General features: G+C 46.2%; 1 protein-coding gene across 3 annotated transcripts in view; it reads right to left on the reverse strand.

The window, feature by feature from the left end:
* VPS13D (vacuolar protein sorting 13 homolog D) overlaps positions 1–18754 on the reverse strand; it is a 438357-nt gene that overhangs the window by 295564 nt on the left and 124039 nt on the right. For all 3 annotated transcript variants that reach the window (XM_073585587.1, XM_073585586.1, XM_073585585.1), the window contains one exon: positions 815–992. In XM_073585587.1, coding sequence (XP_073441688.1) covers positions 815–992 — 178 coding nt within the window. The remainder of the gene's footprint in view (positions 1–814; positions 993–18754) is intronic.

Consider the following 18754-nt stretch of genomic DNA (forward strand, 5'->3'; position numbering starts at 1 on the left):
TACACCCACCATTAAAGCCAGCTCGCATGGAATGGAGAAATGGACACATACTGTATGTGCAGATCTGTCCATTCATTTCTTTGGGAATTGTTAAGTTTCAAAACTTACATGGAAATGAATAAAGATATGAAGAGGAATTAAATCTTGAGAATTCCAGATACAATAGAACAAATTCCAGCAGTGGGGCTTGCTTCTCCCGGACATTTAAACCATAAAAATTCATGATAAGGCAACTCCCTTAAAGGGATTTTCTCATGTTTGTGCTTAAGGAGTGCACTGCTCCTCTACCTTCCTGGCTGTTGGGGTGCACTGCGCTCTAGAAGACTAGTTGCGACACTGATCCAAACTGGGCACTGTCTTAGTTTGCTAGCAGAGGTAGCTTTGTCTCAGCAGCATGGAATGAGTGCAGGAGGACTGTAGATGGCTGGATCAATCATTATGACCAGCTTCAGAGCCGCGAGATCAGGTTCTAAGGCATGGAGCCTGCATGTGTTGCGCGCTCTCCTTACTTGGGTAATTCCGAGACCACAGTGGTGAGCTGTACGCTATAAAATTACAAATACCTCTGTTCCTGAGAATGCATTATTACCCATTTAAGAACTTGAGATAACTCTCTAGAACTCCACTTCTCAAAACTTATATTTCTAATTACATCTAGTTTGGGCAATCCTGTGAGATCTACACACCCTGCAGCCCAGGGTGACATATACTTTGCTACAGGGACTTTAAGCTGCCGACCTCACTGCAAGCAGCTGATGATTTTCTGTGATTCCTCCATTAGAGAAGGGATTGATGAAGATGAATCAGTTCTTACCGGGAGGATCCAGACATTCGGTTTCACTAGATATTGTTGTTTCCATCTTAGACGTTGACATAGAAGCCATCACCAAACCTTCTACAGGCTCACGGTCGACACTTGCTCTGAGGTCACTTGTTCTGCTGTGGAGTTTGTGCTCTGGGGTAACAATGGGCGATGAAGATTTACCTAAGTTCTAATTAAAAGAGAAAAACACATTATTACTTGTGTTTCAAATATTCTAATAGTTCACTGCACATTGCGTAGATTACCGACCACTTTTGCAGTATATCAGCAGTACCAGTCAGGGAAAGAGCGCAGCACTTACAAGCTCTTTTGCTACGTAGCCTGTACTCGTTGCTCTGAAGTTTATCCGGAATTGCTGGATACATTCAGCATCAGTATTTATGTGCTCCTCCGATGCTGCAGAAACAAAGCTGCGTCTACTAGCTGCATGGGAGAGTGCGTAGCTTGGGCCAGTGGCACGATAATGCAGCAGGTATAAACTGTCAATCACTCAAGGGTGCACTGCCTCTCCCCAGAAAGCAGGAAAGGATCAATCATGATAAACAACCCTTCAATTTTGCAGGTTTCATTAGCACTGCTTGCCTTGATGTATTAAGAATCTGTCCTGTCTATGGACAACGCAAGACAAAACTGAACAGTAAAGAATCCTGCACCCGTGTGATCATAGCATGGCCAGATTTTATCCAGTAAAGGATGGGATTTTGAAAACTGTCAGAAGTTTGTACAGAAAGTTTATAGTAAAATAATCTACTTTTTCATTGTATGATGAATTCATAAATTATTCATCATAGCTCTGGATCAGAAAAAAGGAACTGTGTGTGATTACTGGAAGGATACATCAGCACAGAATATCTGATCGGATAGGTTAAAATGACATTAAGGGATTCAAGGACAGATATTCAAAGGGACTCCGTCAGCACAAAATGACTGCTCAAACCAAGCACAGCACCAGTGCTCCTGACGAAAATGAAGAGGCGGTGAAACGTGCGTCGAGGTGCAGAGTACAAACCTTACTTCCTCACAATCATGGCCAGTGGGTATACAGTGGGTACAGAAAGTATTCAGACCTTATGACCATGTGATATTTCAGTTATTCTTTTTTAATAGATTTGCAAAAATGTCTACATTTCTGTTTTTTTCAGTCAAGATGGGGTTCAGAGCGTACATTAATCAGAAAAAAAATGACCTTTTTAGAATTTACCAAATGGCTGCAATGAAACAAATATATATATATATATATATATATATATATATATATTTATTCCTACTATTCCTCTGCAGCCATAACTTTATTTGTAAACATCTACAATTAATTACATTTAGGAACTTACTATGATCCACCAATGCAAATTATCATTTTGATACAAGGTTTTTATTACCATCTATTTATAGTTCATATCCATATTTATGTTCACACTGCTATTCTAGTATTTACTATATAAGATGCAATGGTTTGTCTTTTTTGGGGGGTTTCTCTATTTATGTAGACAGTGAGTGTACCAATCTTGTGTCTTTCATATTTTTGTATTATACATTTTTTATGATTATCTAATAAAAATTGCATATTTTACTATATTTGATCATGCTGCTCCTTCTATGACACTATAGGTAGATCTTTCGGAGAGGCCAGGTACGCGATGGCAACTTCCGGATTGGGGGCCACACACGGCATGAGTCGCTATACCGGCCATATGGAGCTCAAGGTTTAAAAGGGCTGACAGGCAATTATGACTAGATCTGTGTTGAAAAAACGAACATCGAAACGCGCATCCGGGGCTGTCCCCTGGGAACCTTATTGTGCACTTGCAGATAATCATGGGTGAGGTTTATTGATCTTAACTTTACGGCACAAGTACCTTGCACTTTATCTTTTTGCTGCTGTTCATGTTATCCAACTTGGGTCTTAATAGTTGCAGCGAAACTATTGGTGTGCCTATGAATCTTAGTGGTCGGTACTTTACCTGTTTACTCCTATCCAATGAGATTTTCATGTATTATGGTTTGGACATGAGACTTTATTTATGAACAATGACACTCCCCCTATTTAATGTTATGGTTCCCTGGGTGATTTCTTCAATCATTCCTTGTCTACCTCATGTTTGTGTATCATGTCATAGTAAATTATTATATGTAACTAATAAATTGTATTATGTTAATGAAGTCAGCACTCCTTTTTTCTTTATTACAATCATTTAGGCCTATGAGAAGCACAGCTCATGTAGCTGCCTTACATATCTGGTCGATGGAGACTTCTGATCTCTCTGCCCATGAGGTTGCCATGGCTCGAGTGGACTGCGCCATTAGCCCCTCTGGTGCCGGCCTGCCACTCGATGTATATGCTAAAGGAATAGCCTCCCTAATCCACCTAGCTAAAGGGCTCTTTGACACTCTAAGACCTTTCATGGTGCCCTGGAAGGATACAAACAAGGCAATGTTCTTCTTCCAAGAATTAATGACCGATAGGTACTCTAGCAGGCATCTCCTAACGGCTAAAGTGTGAAGCTTCCTTTCCTTCTGGTTAGGGGGATTGGGGAGGAAAGATTGAAGAACTATGAACTATCTCCTGCGACCTGTGGAATCTTGAGGCAACCTTGGGCAAGTAAGGTGAATCTGTCATCCAGGAACTGTATATATGGAAGGAGTCTAGAAAGAGCCTGGATATCACTCACCCTCCACGCTGATGTCAACGCTACTAAGAAGGCTACCTTGAGGGAAAGCTTTTTGCTGAGGCAGATATAATGTGTTCAAACGGAGCCTCAGTCATGGCCATGAGCGCCAAGTTCAGGTCCCATGGCATAAACCTTTCTCTATGTATGGACTTAGACCCGCCCCTTTAATAAACCTGGTGATCCAGTAGTTACTAGCAATGTCGCAGCTAAATAAGGCCCCCAGGGCTGACACCTACACCTTAAGGATACTAGTGGAAAGCCCCATCTCCAGACCCTTTTGAAGGAACTCCAGAATTAGGCCTATTGGCACCCCCTCCCCAGCTCTAAATTCTGAAGTAACTAGAAATTTCCTCCAGGTCCTAGCGTAGATCCTGGTAGCAATTACTTTCTTACTTTTTAGAAAGGTGGCTATTAAATTGGGGGAGATTCCTCTATCCCTCAGTAATGACCTTTCAAATTCCACGCTGTCAGGTGGAGCCCCGTCACTTGAGGATGGAAGACTAGACCCTGGGAAAGGAGATCAGGACGTTTCGGTAGCACCCATGGATCGGGAACCGACATGGTCCTTAGCCACGAGAACGACGCTCTACTGGGCCAAAAGGGGGCAATTACTACAATCCTTGCCCTGTCTTCCTTGATTTTCCTCACCACTAGAGGCAAAAAGAGCTAAGGGGGAAAGGCATAACTCAGGTTGAAGTCCCACTTTATCAGGAAGGCATCCACCCCCAGAGGACTCTCTCTGGGGTCCAGAGAACAGAACTGTTTCATTTTCCTGATTCTCCTGATGTCAAAGAGGTCTACGTCCAGCCGACCCCACATTTGCACAATCTTGTCGAAGATGGCACTTTTTAGCGTCCATTCTCCCTGCCTTAGCAAGCTGCGACTCAAAAAGTCTGCCCTGATATTGTCCTTTCCTTTTATGTGCAGCGCTGTCAAAGATAAAAAATGCTCCCCTGCTATCTGAAACAGGTGCTATGTTATTTCCATTAGCGGTCTGGATCGAGTTCCACCTTGGTGGTTGATGTAGGCCACCACCACCCGATTGTCAGAGAGGATCCTTACGTGATGACCCTGCAGGTATATAAGGAGTCCTTTACCTGCCAGTTCTACAGCTGTTAGCTCCTTCAGGTTTGATGAACTCTACCTGTTGATCCCATAGGTCCTGGACTATGACCTCTCCATGTGTGCCCCCCAACCAGTAGGGCTAGTGTCCGTGGTGATTACTCGGGATATGCGATTCTCCCAAGAAACCCCCTGTGTTATGAATGAGTCACCGGAGGAAGAAAAAACAAAAATACAAGCTAAGTCCAGAAAAACGGAGAGGTTGGTAGCTAGCGGATTGCAGACCCCTGATCCTATTCACAACAACTAATGGTAGCCGTGGGGTGTTCCTACGATGGTCCTAGACACCTCTTTCACAGCCGGAGAACTAAATAAACCGAAAGAAAGAAAGGAGAAATCTAAACTGCCCCAGAGCAGACCCCAAAGCAATAGACAGCCCCCAACATGTATTGACGGTGAAAACAGATGAAAACACAAACACAGCCAGAAAGACAGGCTGAGCAAACGATGGGGCCCTCACTAACTAGATAGGACAGGAAAGAAAAGCCACTGTCTGCAATCACGCAAAAACCCTGCCAAAAATAATGTCCAACACGTCTGATAGAAAAGGCCCTGAAGTCACTAGACTTCAAAATCACTATATCAGCACTCAGGTATATTCTGAAAACAGAGCAAAGAGATCAACTGATCAGAGACAAAAATGGAGTTCAGCCAGTCCCAACCAGGGCTGGCCGAACACAAACACTAAGCAAACAGACAAAATCTCATGGAACAATAGCAGAGCAAAAACTTAGCTTTAGTAGACAGGACTAAACTGGAGGCCAGAGCTCAGAGCAGAGAGGATCACCAGCAACCCAGCAGGGCGTCGGCGGCCTTATATCCACTCAGAGATTCCGGATGTCCAATCACACTCCACCTGTTCAGATGACAGGTTTTTCCCATCCAAATCAATTTCACTACCTCCTTTCACCAGCAGAGGGAGTTCATCGGACATCAAAGGTGAAGGAGAAAATGAGCTCATAACACCCCTGGGACAGGTTACCCCGATCTAGCCACCACCTAGGGGAACGTATCACAAGTGGAGTTTTAGACCATATTCACACAATGCAATAACGCTTTGGATTGTTTTTTGTTCTCCACAGGGTTTTCTAAAGTCACTGTAAAATTACAGCGTTTTTAGCATGATTTTAAAAAATTGCAGAAAAAAAATAAACCATAGAGAAAAATCAGACTGTGTGAACATGACCTTAATGTTGCTTCAATAACCAAAGAGAACATTTTGGATTTTATTTGCTGACCACAGTAAGTGACTAAACATATAATAACACAACAATCATTGATAACAACATCAAAAACATGCAGCAAGATCAGCAAACACTCATGCATGGAACACAACAGAGTATCAGGAAACAACACATGTCCGGGAGCGAGAGACCCAATGGGCAGGAAAACGAGAAAACACTCATGCATAGTACACAACCGAGTATCAGGAAACAACACATGTCTGGAAGCGAGAGACGCAATGGGCAGGAAAACATGAGAGTGTGATATTAAATGAGACTATAGTTTTTTAGATCATTAAATTACCCTATACCCATTTCTAATACAGTCACTATACCTAATAATTCTTTTTCTTCTACCGTTGCCTCCGTGTCGGAGATTGACGACCATTCTTCATCTCTAAAACAGTAGCTGCAGCGACATGGGGAGCGCTATGAGAAGAGCTGAAACATGTGTCCCCGTCTTTCCATCTAGCACCAACGACGACATTCCGAGGGCAAAGAAAAGCAGAGAAGGGGTTCAGACTTACTGCAGCACTCCCTAATGCCCCTGCAGCAGCTATTTTGGAGATGCAGTCATATTTAATATGAGGGTCATCTGAAGCCGACTTATGGTAAGAGATCACAGCTCATTGTCAGCCCTCTAAATGATCAAACCAGAAAAAAAGTTTTTGCACACAAAAAAGAAACAGCAATAACTGCAGTCCAGACTTATGGGAATTCTTGGATTATATCTCCGTGTGATCTGCTGGTCTTCCCATGTCTATTAGTGCATAATGTGCCAGACATCATCTGGTACCGACCACGGTTTTTGTGATAGTGCTTATCTGCTAGTCAAAGATTCCACTTTTGGCTACTTTTCAGCTAAGATCAGGGACTGCAAATTACCCCAATCAATCATATGGGCATCTCTAGTCTGAGATTTTCCTCTCGTGTGTACCGTCCATGCTTTACACTGCAGCTCTCCTTGTTTAGATTAGCAGCTATGTATAGGCACAAGCTCACCCAAGTTCATTGTCTCGTTTGTATAGGAAATTTAGTTTATAAGAATTAAAGCATTCTTCCCATCCTTTATTGATGGGTATAATTACGAAGTGCCAGCAACTTTCCATTAACGTCTCACAACAATTTTGCATAGTTCATCCCAATAATTAGAATTGTATTTTTTATTGTTTTCTGCTCTCTACCTAGGAAGACATCCAGCGGTCTAGCAGCGGTGAATGAACATGAGCTGTGCCTACAAGCTCTTTACTACAGAGCTTGTAAGTGCTGCACTGCTCTGAAGCTGAAGCGCGTTGTTAGCTCCTGACTCAGCCAGCTTCAGTCCCACTGCACTTCTGATGCTGCACAGCCAAAAGCTGCCTCATACAGCCACATCGGAGAGAGCACAACTCGGGCCGGTGACACAACGATGGCATTGGTCTGAACTGGTAATGAAACAGGAGCACACCTCCACCTCGAAGCTAGGAAGAAAGCTGGGAGTCAGGGAAGAGGGTTTAGCTCCTGAAAATAATCATGGGGCCCTTTAAAGCACAAAAAGATTATTCTTGGCCTATGCTATGCACGCTCATTTATAGATGACCCTCCAATATAAAACATGGCTTTTTATTCTAGGTGGTACTAGTTTAGGAACCATTGTACAGGCAACTAGTACAAGAGTGGTGGCACCATGGACAAGGTCCCTTGCAGAAATGTGTACAATTTCTTCAGTAAATAATCCTGTAGACTCCCATAAGTATTAGAAAGGCACTCTCACACCCTGGACGTCAATGCTATACCTTTAGTAACACGGGATCCTTGTATGACGACTTATGCAAAATTAAGTCCTTTAGAACAAATAAAGTAAATTAAAAAAAAAAAAAAAATCTTATAGACATAATATTTATGAAATCTGCGCTGATCTAAGGCATACAAGCTCATTCAACATGGCGATAACATGTACAGTCGAAGGAGAGAGACTTCCATCAGGCAGTAAAAGTAGAGAGCGCCCCTATCTGGAGAATATAGCCGCTCCTTTCATTAGGCCATAGCCCGGTGATTGCAGCTGGTGTCATTCATCCTTTGATGTGGCAGCACAGAGATTAAAAACACGCTCATTCCAGATTACGGTACAGAACAACGCAACTTTAGCGAGTGCTCCAATGTAGTAAAAGAACGGCTCGTGAAAATCGGAGTGAATTTTGAAAGCATAACGTTTTAGGAATTTTGCCATATCCTTAAACCCCTTAGTGATGAGCCAATTTGGTACTTAATGACCAGACCGCTTCAACGTATCCCACTGATTCTGAGGTTGTTTTTTCGTGACATATTGTACTTCATGTTAATAGTAAAATTTCTTTGATGTAACTTGCATTTATTTATGACAAAAACTGAAATTTGGCAAAAATTTAAAAAATTTCCCAATTTTCAAACTTTTAATTTTTTTACCCTTAAATCAGAGAGTGGTGTCACACAAAATAGGTAATAAATAACATTTCCCACATGTCTACTTTACATCAGCACAATTTTGGAAACAATTTTTTTTTTCTTAGGACGTCATAAGGGTTAAAAGTTGACCAGCGATTTCTCATTTTTCCAACAAAATTTACAAAACCATTTTTTTTAGGGACCACCTCACATTTGAAGTGAGTTTAGGGGGCAATATAACAAAAAAATACCCAAAAGTGACACCATTCTAAAAACTGCACCACTTTAAGTTGCAAAAAACCACATTCAAGAAGTTTATTAACCCTTCAGGTGCTTCACAAGAACTAAAGCAATATGGAAGGTACAAAAATAGGGATTTTCGTGTACTCACCGTAAAATCCTTTTCTCCGAACCAATCATTAGGGGACACAGAGACAGTGGGTGTTTTGCTGCTGGCCACTAGGAGGACACTAAGTAAACCAGAAAAAAAATTTGCTCCTCCCCTGCAGTATACACCCTCTAGCTGGCTGAGATTTCTCCAGTTCGGTGAAAAAAAAGCAGTAGAAGCATAAACAGTCAACAATAACCATAACTATGTCAAAGCCTAAGAATGTTACAGTGAGCCAATAGGCTAAACAGGGTGGCGGCCAATCTGGCGCGACTAGGATCACTGGTACTCCCTCCGCTCTGATCTTCTTGATGACCCTCGGAAGCAAGGGAGGAGGGGGAAAGATGTACGGGAGCCGGAACCGGTGCCATGGCAGAACTAGGGCGTCCTCTCCGATGGCGCATGGATTGCGCGATCGGGCAATGAACCAAGGAACCTTGTTGTTTAGTCTTGAGGCCATGAGATCCACATCCGGAGTTCCCCCAACGATGACAAATCTGCTGAAAGACTTCGGGATGAAGAGACCACTCTCCCGAGGCAATGCCTTGGCGACTGAGAAAATCTGCCACCCAATTTTCTACGCCCGGGTTGTGGATTGCTGGTCTCGGCCCAATGGAGGATGTGACTCACTTTGTGCATGGCCATCCTGCTCCGGGTACCTCCCTGGCGGTTGATATACGCTACAGCCGTGGCACTGTCGGATTGGATCCTGATGGGGTGACCTTCGAGGAGATGGTGGAAACTCCGTAGAGCTAATCTGATCACTCGTATCTCCAAAATGTTGATGACGAGAGGTGACTCTCGGGTTGACCAACGACCCTGTGCCGTGTGGTGACGGAAGACTGCACCCCAGCCGAGAAGACTTGCGTCGGTGGTTACTACCAACCGTCTTACTGGGAGAAAAGACCTCCCTTGATTCAGGGAGGACCTCAGTGTCCACCACCAGAGGGCTTGCCTGACCATCAGGGACAGAAGGATCCGGCGGTCCAGGGAGAACGGGTTCTTGTCCCAACCTAACAGCAAAGCATGTTGTAAGGGACGGAGGTGGAACTGTGCAAATGGAACTGCTTCCATCGCTGCCACCATCTTTGCGAGAACTCTCATGCTGAAACGAATGGAGTGAGAAACCGGTCGGGAAAGAGTCCGGCTGCTGTTGTAAGGCTTGGGTATTTTCTGGAGGGAGAATGACCAACCCGCAGGAAGTGTCCAAGATCATTCCTAAAAAGGAAATCTGCTGAGCCGGTTTTGGGAAAGACTTTTCGAAGTTTATCTTCCACCCCAGGCGAGAAAGTGTATTTACTGTTATATCCACGGATTCCTCGCAGGCTGGAAGGGAAGGACCCTTGTTGAGCAGGTCGTCCAGATACGGTAACACCACCACTCCCCGAGAGTGGAGAATGGCCATGACAGCTGCCATGACCTTGGTAAAGACCCTGGGGCCGGTGGCGAGTCCGAAGGGCAAGGCAACAAACTGGAAGTGTTCCTCATGAATTGCAAAACGCAGGAACTGCTTGTGGGACGGGCAGATCGGAATGTGAAGGTAAGCGCCTTGATATCGATGGATGCTAGGAACTCTCCTTTTTCCATGGAAGCGACAACTGATCGGAGAGATTCCATTCGGAATCGTCGTACCTTGACAAACTGATTTAACAATTTGAGATCCAGAATGGGTTGCATCGTCCCATCCTTTTTTGGAACCACAAAAATGTTTGAATAAAATCCCCTGAACCTTTCGTGATGAGGGACCGGAATGATGACTCCATCCCTTAGCAGAGCCTGAACAGCCCGAAGGAAGGCTCGTCTTTTTCTTGGGGGGAGAGGAAAGGAAAAACCGAGTTTGAGGGGGGAGAAGAAAATTCTATCTTGTTTCCGGAGGATACAAGCTCCCTGACCCACTTGTCGTGGACGACCGCGAGCCAGGTGCCCGCCAGATACCGCAACAAGTCATTGGGTAGATCTATGAGATCTGGCTCCCCTAGATCCAGAAGCCCAAGCCCAGGGTTTCCAACAGCGGTTAGTTCTGTATGAGACCTGGGAGCCTATGTCTCCGCGCGGGGACCGACCTGATCCGGAAGAGAAGGTACAGGAGATGAAACCGGAATTGTTGAAAAAAGATCGAAAACGCATCGGCTGTTGGTTGCGAAACGGCCGAACAGCCTTTTGTTGAGGAAGGAATTTACCTTTTTTCCCCCGCTAGTATCAGAAATGAGCTGGTCCAGTTTCTCTCCAAAAAGAGAAGTCAATGATCTTTTAGATGAGGCATCCGCCTGCCAGCTGCGGAGCCATAGGGCTCTTCTAATGGAGATCGCATTAACGGAAGTTTGAGCCGCGCAATTGGCGGCATCAAAAGAAGCGTCTACTACAAAGTCTGCTGCGTGAATTATCTGCCTGGCGACAGTGGTTGCCTCCGGAGGAAGATTGGTGCCCTGGAAGGAAGTAATCAAGACTTCTGCCCAAGCGGCCATTGCCTTAGTGACCCAAATTGCCGCGAAAGATGGAAAAAGCGCTGCTCCTGAAGCTTCAAAAAAACTGAACGGGCTAGGTAGTCAATTTGATGGCTGGTAAATAACCTGCGCACACGCTTGGTTTTCTTAAATGAGATAGGGTGTGCTGGAGCGGGAATATTTTCCTCATCCAACTTCAGAATCCTGTTGACTGATTCTATAAGAGAATCAAGCGACTCTTGATCAGTTGGTGGATTCTGAGGGGCTGACATGTCAGATTCCAATTCAGAGTCGTGCTCGCTGTGAACCTCAGGAGAGGGAGAGTGAGAGACAGGAGTCGACGATGCTGAGGCGCGAACGGGACTAGGGGACACGTCATGAGTCCGCTTTCTAGAGACATGACCATCCCTTGAACGAGTATGGCCACTGCTGGTGGACAGTTCCCAGCCGATGCCAGAGCCCTCCTCGGGAGTTAAGGACACTTTCTGACTTAAGGAGTCCTCCCGGAGGGAGAATATAGCCTGGGTCAGAGACTCCACCGACCGTGACAGGGACGCAGCCCACTCAGGGGGACTAAACGCAGGAGGCCCGTCAGCAGCGGCGGCGAGGGGCATTGGAGCGCAGGCCGGGGCACAGGCTGGTCGCAGTCCGTGCATAACGGATTAGTCTGTGCACTGGGTAAGGCAGACTTGCAAGTGGTACACACGGTAAAAAACGCATTGTGCTTCTTAGCAGCCCGTTTAGCCTCTTTAGATTGAGACATAGCGCTCCTGAAAGGGTTAACGGCAGAGTCTGTCTGCAGCTGCAGGGAATGTGCCGGGAAGGGGTTAAGCTTTAACCTGAGGGCAGATGCAGCTTACCCACGGTCCTGAGGAAAGCGGTGGCCCTGTGGTGTCACCCGGTATCCGGTTGTCCAGAGAAGGCTGAGGTAAAAGACATGGCCCACGAGATTAGAATTGCGTGTCTCGTAAGGAATGAGAGGCGCCAAGAGGAGGGGGCGGCGACGTTAGCGCGGGCGGCGCTATTCAAAAGCCGGGGACTAAATTTCTGGCCTCCTCGCGGCATGCGCCGGGCGGGGCGCGGCCGGGCACCAGTGTACAGCCGCTGATGCTAAGTCAGCGCTTCTCCCGTGGGCAAGGACCCGACCCCATATCTCCACTCCTGTGTTCAGGCAGGTCGCGCTGTCCGGGGTCTTCGAGCTGCAGGTGTCTCATCCTCCGGGCGATGTAGCAGAGCAGGAGGAGGTCTTAAAGGGGTATTGCTCAATCGATCCACCCTGTGGCAGGGGGATTGAGAGCTCTGGGGCTGATTCAGGGCATCCGTAAAGCACTGCTCAAGTCCTTCTCCATGCACTCCTGTGCTTCGTCCTGTTGCGCTTGCCCTCGTATCCGTGGAGTACCGACCGCAAGGGAACCATCGTCAGAGGAATCAGCCCCATTCGTCGCAGGAAAGTGTACAGGGAGGTATAATTTACAGAAAATTCAAAAATAAAATAAAAACGGTGGAGTCTGAAACCAGACCCAAGTGCCTCCTATAGACACTAAGCAAGAACTGGAGAAATCTCAGCCAGTGAAAGGGTGTATACTGCAGGGGAGGAGCTAACTTTTTTTCTGGTTTACTCAGTGTCCTCCTAGTGGCCAGCAGCATAACACCCACTGTCTCTGTGTCCCCCAATGAGGCGTAGGAGAAAAGAACGTTTTACTTTTTTTTTTACAAACAAAATTACTTTGGAACCATTTTTTTTATATTCACAACGGTATCAGGAGAAAATGGACCACAAAATTTGTTGTGCATTTTCTCCTGAGTACGCTGATACCCCATATTTGGAGAAAGCCACTGTTTGGACGCATGGCAGGGCTCAGAAGGAAGAGAGCACCTTTTGACTTTTTGAAAACAAAATTGGCTGGAATCAATGGTGGCGCCATTTCGAGTTTTGAGACCCCCTGACGTACCTAAACAGTGGAACCCCCCAACCCTAACTTTAGCCCAACTCTAACCCTAAATTTAGCCCAACCCTAACTTTAGCCGAACCCTAACTTTAGCCCAACCCTATCGGAAAAATGGAAATAAATACTTTTTTTATCTTATTATTTTTACCTAACTAAGGGAGTGATAAAGGGGGGTTTCATTTACTATTTTTTTTTATTTTGAGCACTGTGGTAGGGTCTATCACAGTGATCAAAATGAACCAATAGGAAAAATTTTCATTGCTGCCGGGTGCCGGCCAGCAGATCTCAGTGGGCGCACTGTGCATGCGCCCGCCATTTTCGTCCGGGAAGAAGACGCCAGCGACCTTCATGGGGGGGGGTTGCAGGGAATATAGAGGTACCAAGGGGTAATCGGGGGACCCCATTTCTCTCTCCTCTGTTGTGTGATCATATCAGAGGAGAGAGAAATTAAATGGGAGACCAGACTTTTTTTTTTATTTGCAGTCGCGGTTATTCCGTTAATAACGTCGACAACAACACTGGGGTTAGTAAAAACCAACCCAAGTCATGTTCTCTAGGGTTTCAGCTACCCCCGGTAGCCGAGACCCCGGAGAAGTTCCGACCCTGGGGGGCGCTATACACTTATTTCTCAGCGACGTTAAAAAGCGGCGTTGAGGCATATAAGTACCCTTAACTGCCTTAAATACGACAAAAAATAAATGAAATAAGCTGCCATCCAAGCGAGGTGATATCGTCACTAACATCTGCAGTGTGAATAATGAGGTCAATGATTGGCTGCAAGCACTAGAACCACTTGTGGAGACTTAATTGCTGGATCAAAATGAAGATTCTTCTAGTCACTAACCATACAAGTTACCGTCTTTTTCGGAATACAAGACACTTTTTTCCCCAAAAAATTTTTGGGTGAAAAGTTGGGTGCCTTATAATCCCAATGTAGCTTACCGGCTGCGGTGGAGCGGGGTCCCAGGGTTGCTGCTGCAGGAAGCTTCTGGTGGTGGTGGCGGCAGGACTGGGGCGATGCTTCGGGTTCCTGGATAGTAGAAGAGAGTGTCTGGCAGTGCGGGGGCTTTGCTAACATTTTGTGAAAGCCCGGAGTCTCCCACACTTTCCATGATTTTCATAGCAGCGGACTCTGTAAATTGGCCACTGGAGGCGGTGCATGCGTACACTGAAATCTTAACTGCGCATGCACAGACTCCGCCGCCATTTTCCCCGGAGTCCATGGCATTAAAAAGCATTGAAAATTAGGCGGCTCCGGGCTTTTACAAAATGTGGCGTAGCTTCTGCACTGCCAAACACCACCTTCTATCAGTCTTGGTCTCACAGCATCACCACACTCCTACCGCCGCTGAACATCATCTCCTACTAGCTTGGGGTTCACAGCATTGCTCCACTCCTACCTCAGTCTAACACCCCCTTCTACCAGCCTTGGGCTCACAGCATCACCACACTCCTACCGCCCTTGAGCATCATCTTCTACTAGCTTGGGGTTTACGGCATTGCCGCACTCCTACCTCGGCTGAACACCACCTTCTACCAGCCTGGAGCTCACAGCATTGCCCCACTCCTTCCGCCGCAGAATACCACCTCCTAGCAGCCTGAGGCTCGCATCATTGCCCCACTCATACTTCAGCCGAATCACCACTTCATACCAGCCTGGGGCTCGCATTGCCCCACTCCTAACTCCCTCAAATACCACCTTCTACTAGCCTGGGGCTCGCAGCATCACCTGACTTCTACCTCCGCCAAACACCACCTTCTATCTGCATGGGGCTCACAGCATCGCCCCACTCTTACCTTTGCCTAACACCACCTCCTATCAGCCTGGGGCTCGCAGCATTGCCCCACTCCTACTTCCGCCAAGCACCATCTCCTTCCAGCCTGGGGCTCGCAGCATTGCCCCACTCCTACCTCCCTAAGAACACCACTTTATCAGACTGGAACTCTCAGTATTGCCCCAGTCCTACCTCTGCCGAACACCACCTCCTATGTGCCTCGGGCTTGCAGCATTGCCCCACTCCTACCTCCGCTGAACATCACCTCCTACCAGCTTGGGGCTTGCAGCATTACCCTACTCCTACCTCCGCCGAACATCACCTTCTACCAGCCTGGGGCTCACAGCATCGCCCCACTCCTACCTTCCCCGAACACCACCTTCTACCAGTCTGGGGTCGCAACATCACCCCACTCCTACCTCTGCTGAACACCACTTCCTACCAGTCTGGGGCTTGCAGCATTGCCCCACTCCTTCCTCTGCCCAATACCACCTCCTACCAGCCTGGGGCTCACAACATTGCCCCACTCCTACCTCCGCTGAGCACCACCTTCTACCTGCCTGGGGCTCGCAGCATTGCCTCACTGCTACCACTGCCCAACACCTACCAGCCTGGGGCTTGCATCATTGCCCCACTCCTACCTCCGCTGAGCACCACCTAACAGCTTGAGGCTCGCAGCTTTCCCCCACTCCTACTGTTCCGTCTCCGACATAAGCAATGACTCTTAATTACCTGATTTGATAACATACCATATTGCTGTATGTACAGGATGTTCAGTTTTTCCTTAATGTTTGTTTCCAGCTCCATCTAGTGGCCAAAAGTTATAACTGCACGTTATATGCACTGTACTTCCTGATTCATTCCCTCCAGTTCCCAATGTATCCTGGGTAAGTTACAAGGCATCATGGTCTAATACAGCCCCCTTTCTCTGCCCAGTCTGCCATTTTCTGCCAAGCCTGCTTCATCTGGACATCTCATTTTTCTACCTCCCCTTGTGTCAGCATCGTCGGTACGTAATCACTCTTCCTTCATCTAATTCCTGTCCTAGATCATCCCGCTTTGTTAGCTCTCCCCTGGTTAGCTATTAGCTCAGGTAATCTGTATAATGTATATATGTATTTTTATGTACCCATACTGATTCATTGTATTGTATGTCTTATTTGTAGTTTCGCCATGCATCTACATACCATCGCGTTCAATAAACACAGATTCAACCTACAGTCTTCTTATTGGACCCCCGGTATAGCGGTTTAACTACCCGTATAAGCTATATGAACCCCGTGCATATAGCGGAGGATGGAATAGTGAAACGACGGCTCTCCAGCTAGTGGGAATACAGAGAGAATAGCCTTCATACAGTTTGCAGGAACTAGTGATGCTGCAGAAATCCATCTAGTGAGATTCAAGTCACCGGCTACACCGAGACTAACACAGCTACAGCAATCTCTGCACAGCCAAGCATCTAAGACACCATGTCCCACAAATCACACAGGACAAAATCTGCTACATCTATCTCCTCAAAGACTGTATCTATCAGCAGCGCGGTCGCCATTGCCCGCGCAAATGCGGAAGTCGCCAAAATGCAAACACGCTATTCAGAAGAAGAGTTGCAACTTAAATTAGAGAAAGCACACATAGACAATGAGAAGGCGCGTGTGGATGCTGCCTTAGAGAGACTAGCAGTAAAAAGAGAGGCTGCTGCAGCACTGGCCGAGGCAGAAGCACTGGAAGCCGCACACAACCCTGAGCTGCATAGTCACAGCAGTACGTCAAGTCTGAAGTTGCTGCTGCAAGATTCACCACAACGCACATCTCAATATGTTATCGAACTTCCTGATCCAAACTATAACCAAGATCACGACACATCCAGTGAAACGAGTGAGAGTCATCATGAGGCTCAGCTCCAGGAAAACGTGAAGCAGAGCAACTCTCCTGTCTTCCTTGCCCCTCACCAGGTAACCAACGTGAATCACCTTGCTGACACACCGCATGTCAGACCGAAGCAATATGACACCGGCTGGCACCACCCTGAGGATACTAACAGGTATGAACGCACTTCACATCACTATCATGGTGACCCATCACCAGTATACTCTGCTGACAACCGATTCACATCAGAACTTGCTAGGATCTTCACACGACGTGATCTAGTTGCCAAGGGACTCATGAAATTCACTGACCACGCTGAAGGTTACAGAACTTGGAAAGCTTCTTTCCAAAATGTTGCTAGAGACTTGGGGCTAAAAAACAGGGAAGAGATTGACTAAGAGGTCTAATACCTGGGAGAAGAGTCAGTCAAACACGCAGTAAGGATCAGAGACATTAATATAAACCACCCTCAAATAGGCCTTAACTATGGAAGAGGCTAGATGAGTGTTACGGCTCTGCAGAGGTAATAGAGAGAGCCTTGTTCAAAAGAATCGATGACTTTCCTAAAATATCTAACAAAGGTCTCCCAAAACTTAGAGAGCTAGGTGACCTGCTACAAGAACTCCTAGTTGTCAAATGTGAAGGTGACCTACCAGGACTTGCATACCTCGACACAGCCAAAGATGTTAACCCTATAGTCCAAAAGTTGCCCTGCAATCTACAGGAGAGGTGGCTCACACGTGGCTCCACGTATAAATACAAACACAGTGTTTCATTCCCATGAGCATGGCGGGGAGGAAAAAGAGCACCGATGCAGCTACGCCAGAGATTACTTCACAATGTACTGAAGTCTGTAAAGGGACAATAGACAGTAGGTCTTGTTCAAAAATATGCCTCATCAGAGTTTACCCAAAGGGCCATAGAGACAAAGCTGTGAGAATGTATGCTATCTTGGATGATCAACGTAATCGATCCCTGGCTAGATAAACATTCTTTGACCTATTCAACATTAAAGGACCAAGCACTCCTTACTCATTAAAGACATGTGCAGGTACTGTGACAACAGCAGACAGGAAAGCCACTGACTACCAAATTGAGTCCTTAGACTGACAATTCTGCCTGCCACTATCTACAATCATCGAGTGTAATCAGATCCCAGACAACAGGTCTGAAATCCCTACACCAGATGAGGCAATCCATCATGCTCACTTAAAACGCATAGCACACCTTATACCGGAACTCGACCCTCAGGCACAGATAGTACCTGCTGTTGGGAAGAGATATCCTGCAGGTTCATAAAGTGAGAAGTCATATCAATGGACTCAACAATGCTCCCTATGTCCAAAAGCTAGATCTAGGATGGGTCATAATAGGAAACGTATCCTTGGGACACATGAACGCCCCATCTTCTGTGACAAGCATGCTAACAAATACACTGGAGAAAGGATGCCCATCTCTGTTTCAACCTTGCAACAACGAGTTCCATGTTAAGGAACTACCACACAGCATCCAACTACCCAATCATTTAATAGACTTTACTCATGACAGCAGGATGATTTCAGGAAGCTATGACGATCGGATGGGGTGCACAGTCTTCCAGAGAACTAAGCAACATAAACAAGTAGCAATGTCTGTAGAGGATAAGCTGTTCTAAGAAACCGGGCCAGATTACAGTGGTGTTCGACTCCAGTGCTAAGTTTGATGATGTCTCCCTGAATGATGTTCTACTGACAGGACCAGACCTCAACAACAAACTGCTGGTAGTACTTATGCGTTTCCGTAAGGATTCCATTGCCTTCATCGCTGACATCCAGCAAATGTTCCATTGTTTCCTTGTGAGAGAGAGAGACAGGAACTTCGTAAGATTCTTCTGGTACAGAGACAATGATCCTACTAAAGAAGTCACAGAGTACCGCATGAGAGTGCACATCTTTGGCAATAGCCCTTCTCCTGCAGTCGCCATCTATGGACTCAAAAGGTCAGCTCTAGAAGGAGAAACACAATACGGGTCAGATGTCAGACAATTCATAGAGAAAGACTTTTATGTTGATGACTGTCTGAAAGCCATGCCTTCAAATGAGACTGCCAT

Source organism: Dendrobates tinctorius, unplaced genomic scaffold, assembly GCF_039654945.1.
Source record: "Dendrobates tinctorius isolate UK_male_01 unplaced genomic scaffold, ASM3965494v1 ptg000086l, whole genome shotgun sequence".
Lineage (NCBI taxonomy): Eukaryota > Metazoa > Chordata > Amphibia > Anura > Dendrobatidae > Dendrobates > Dendrobates tinctorius.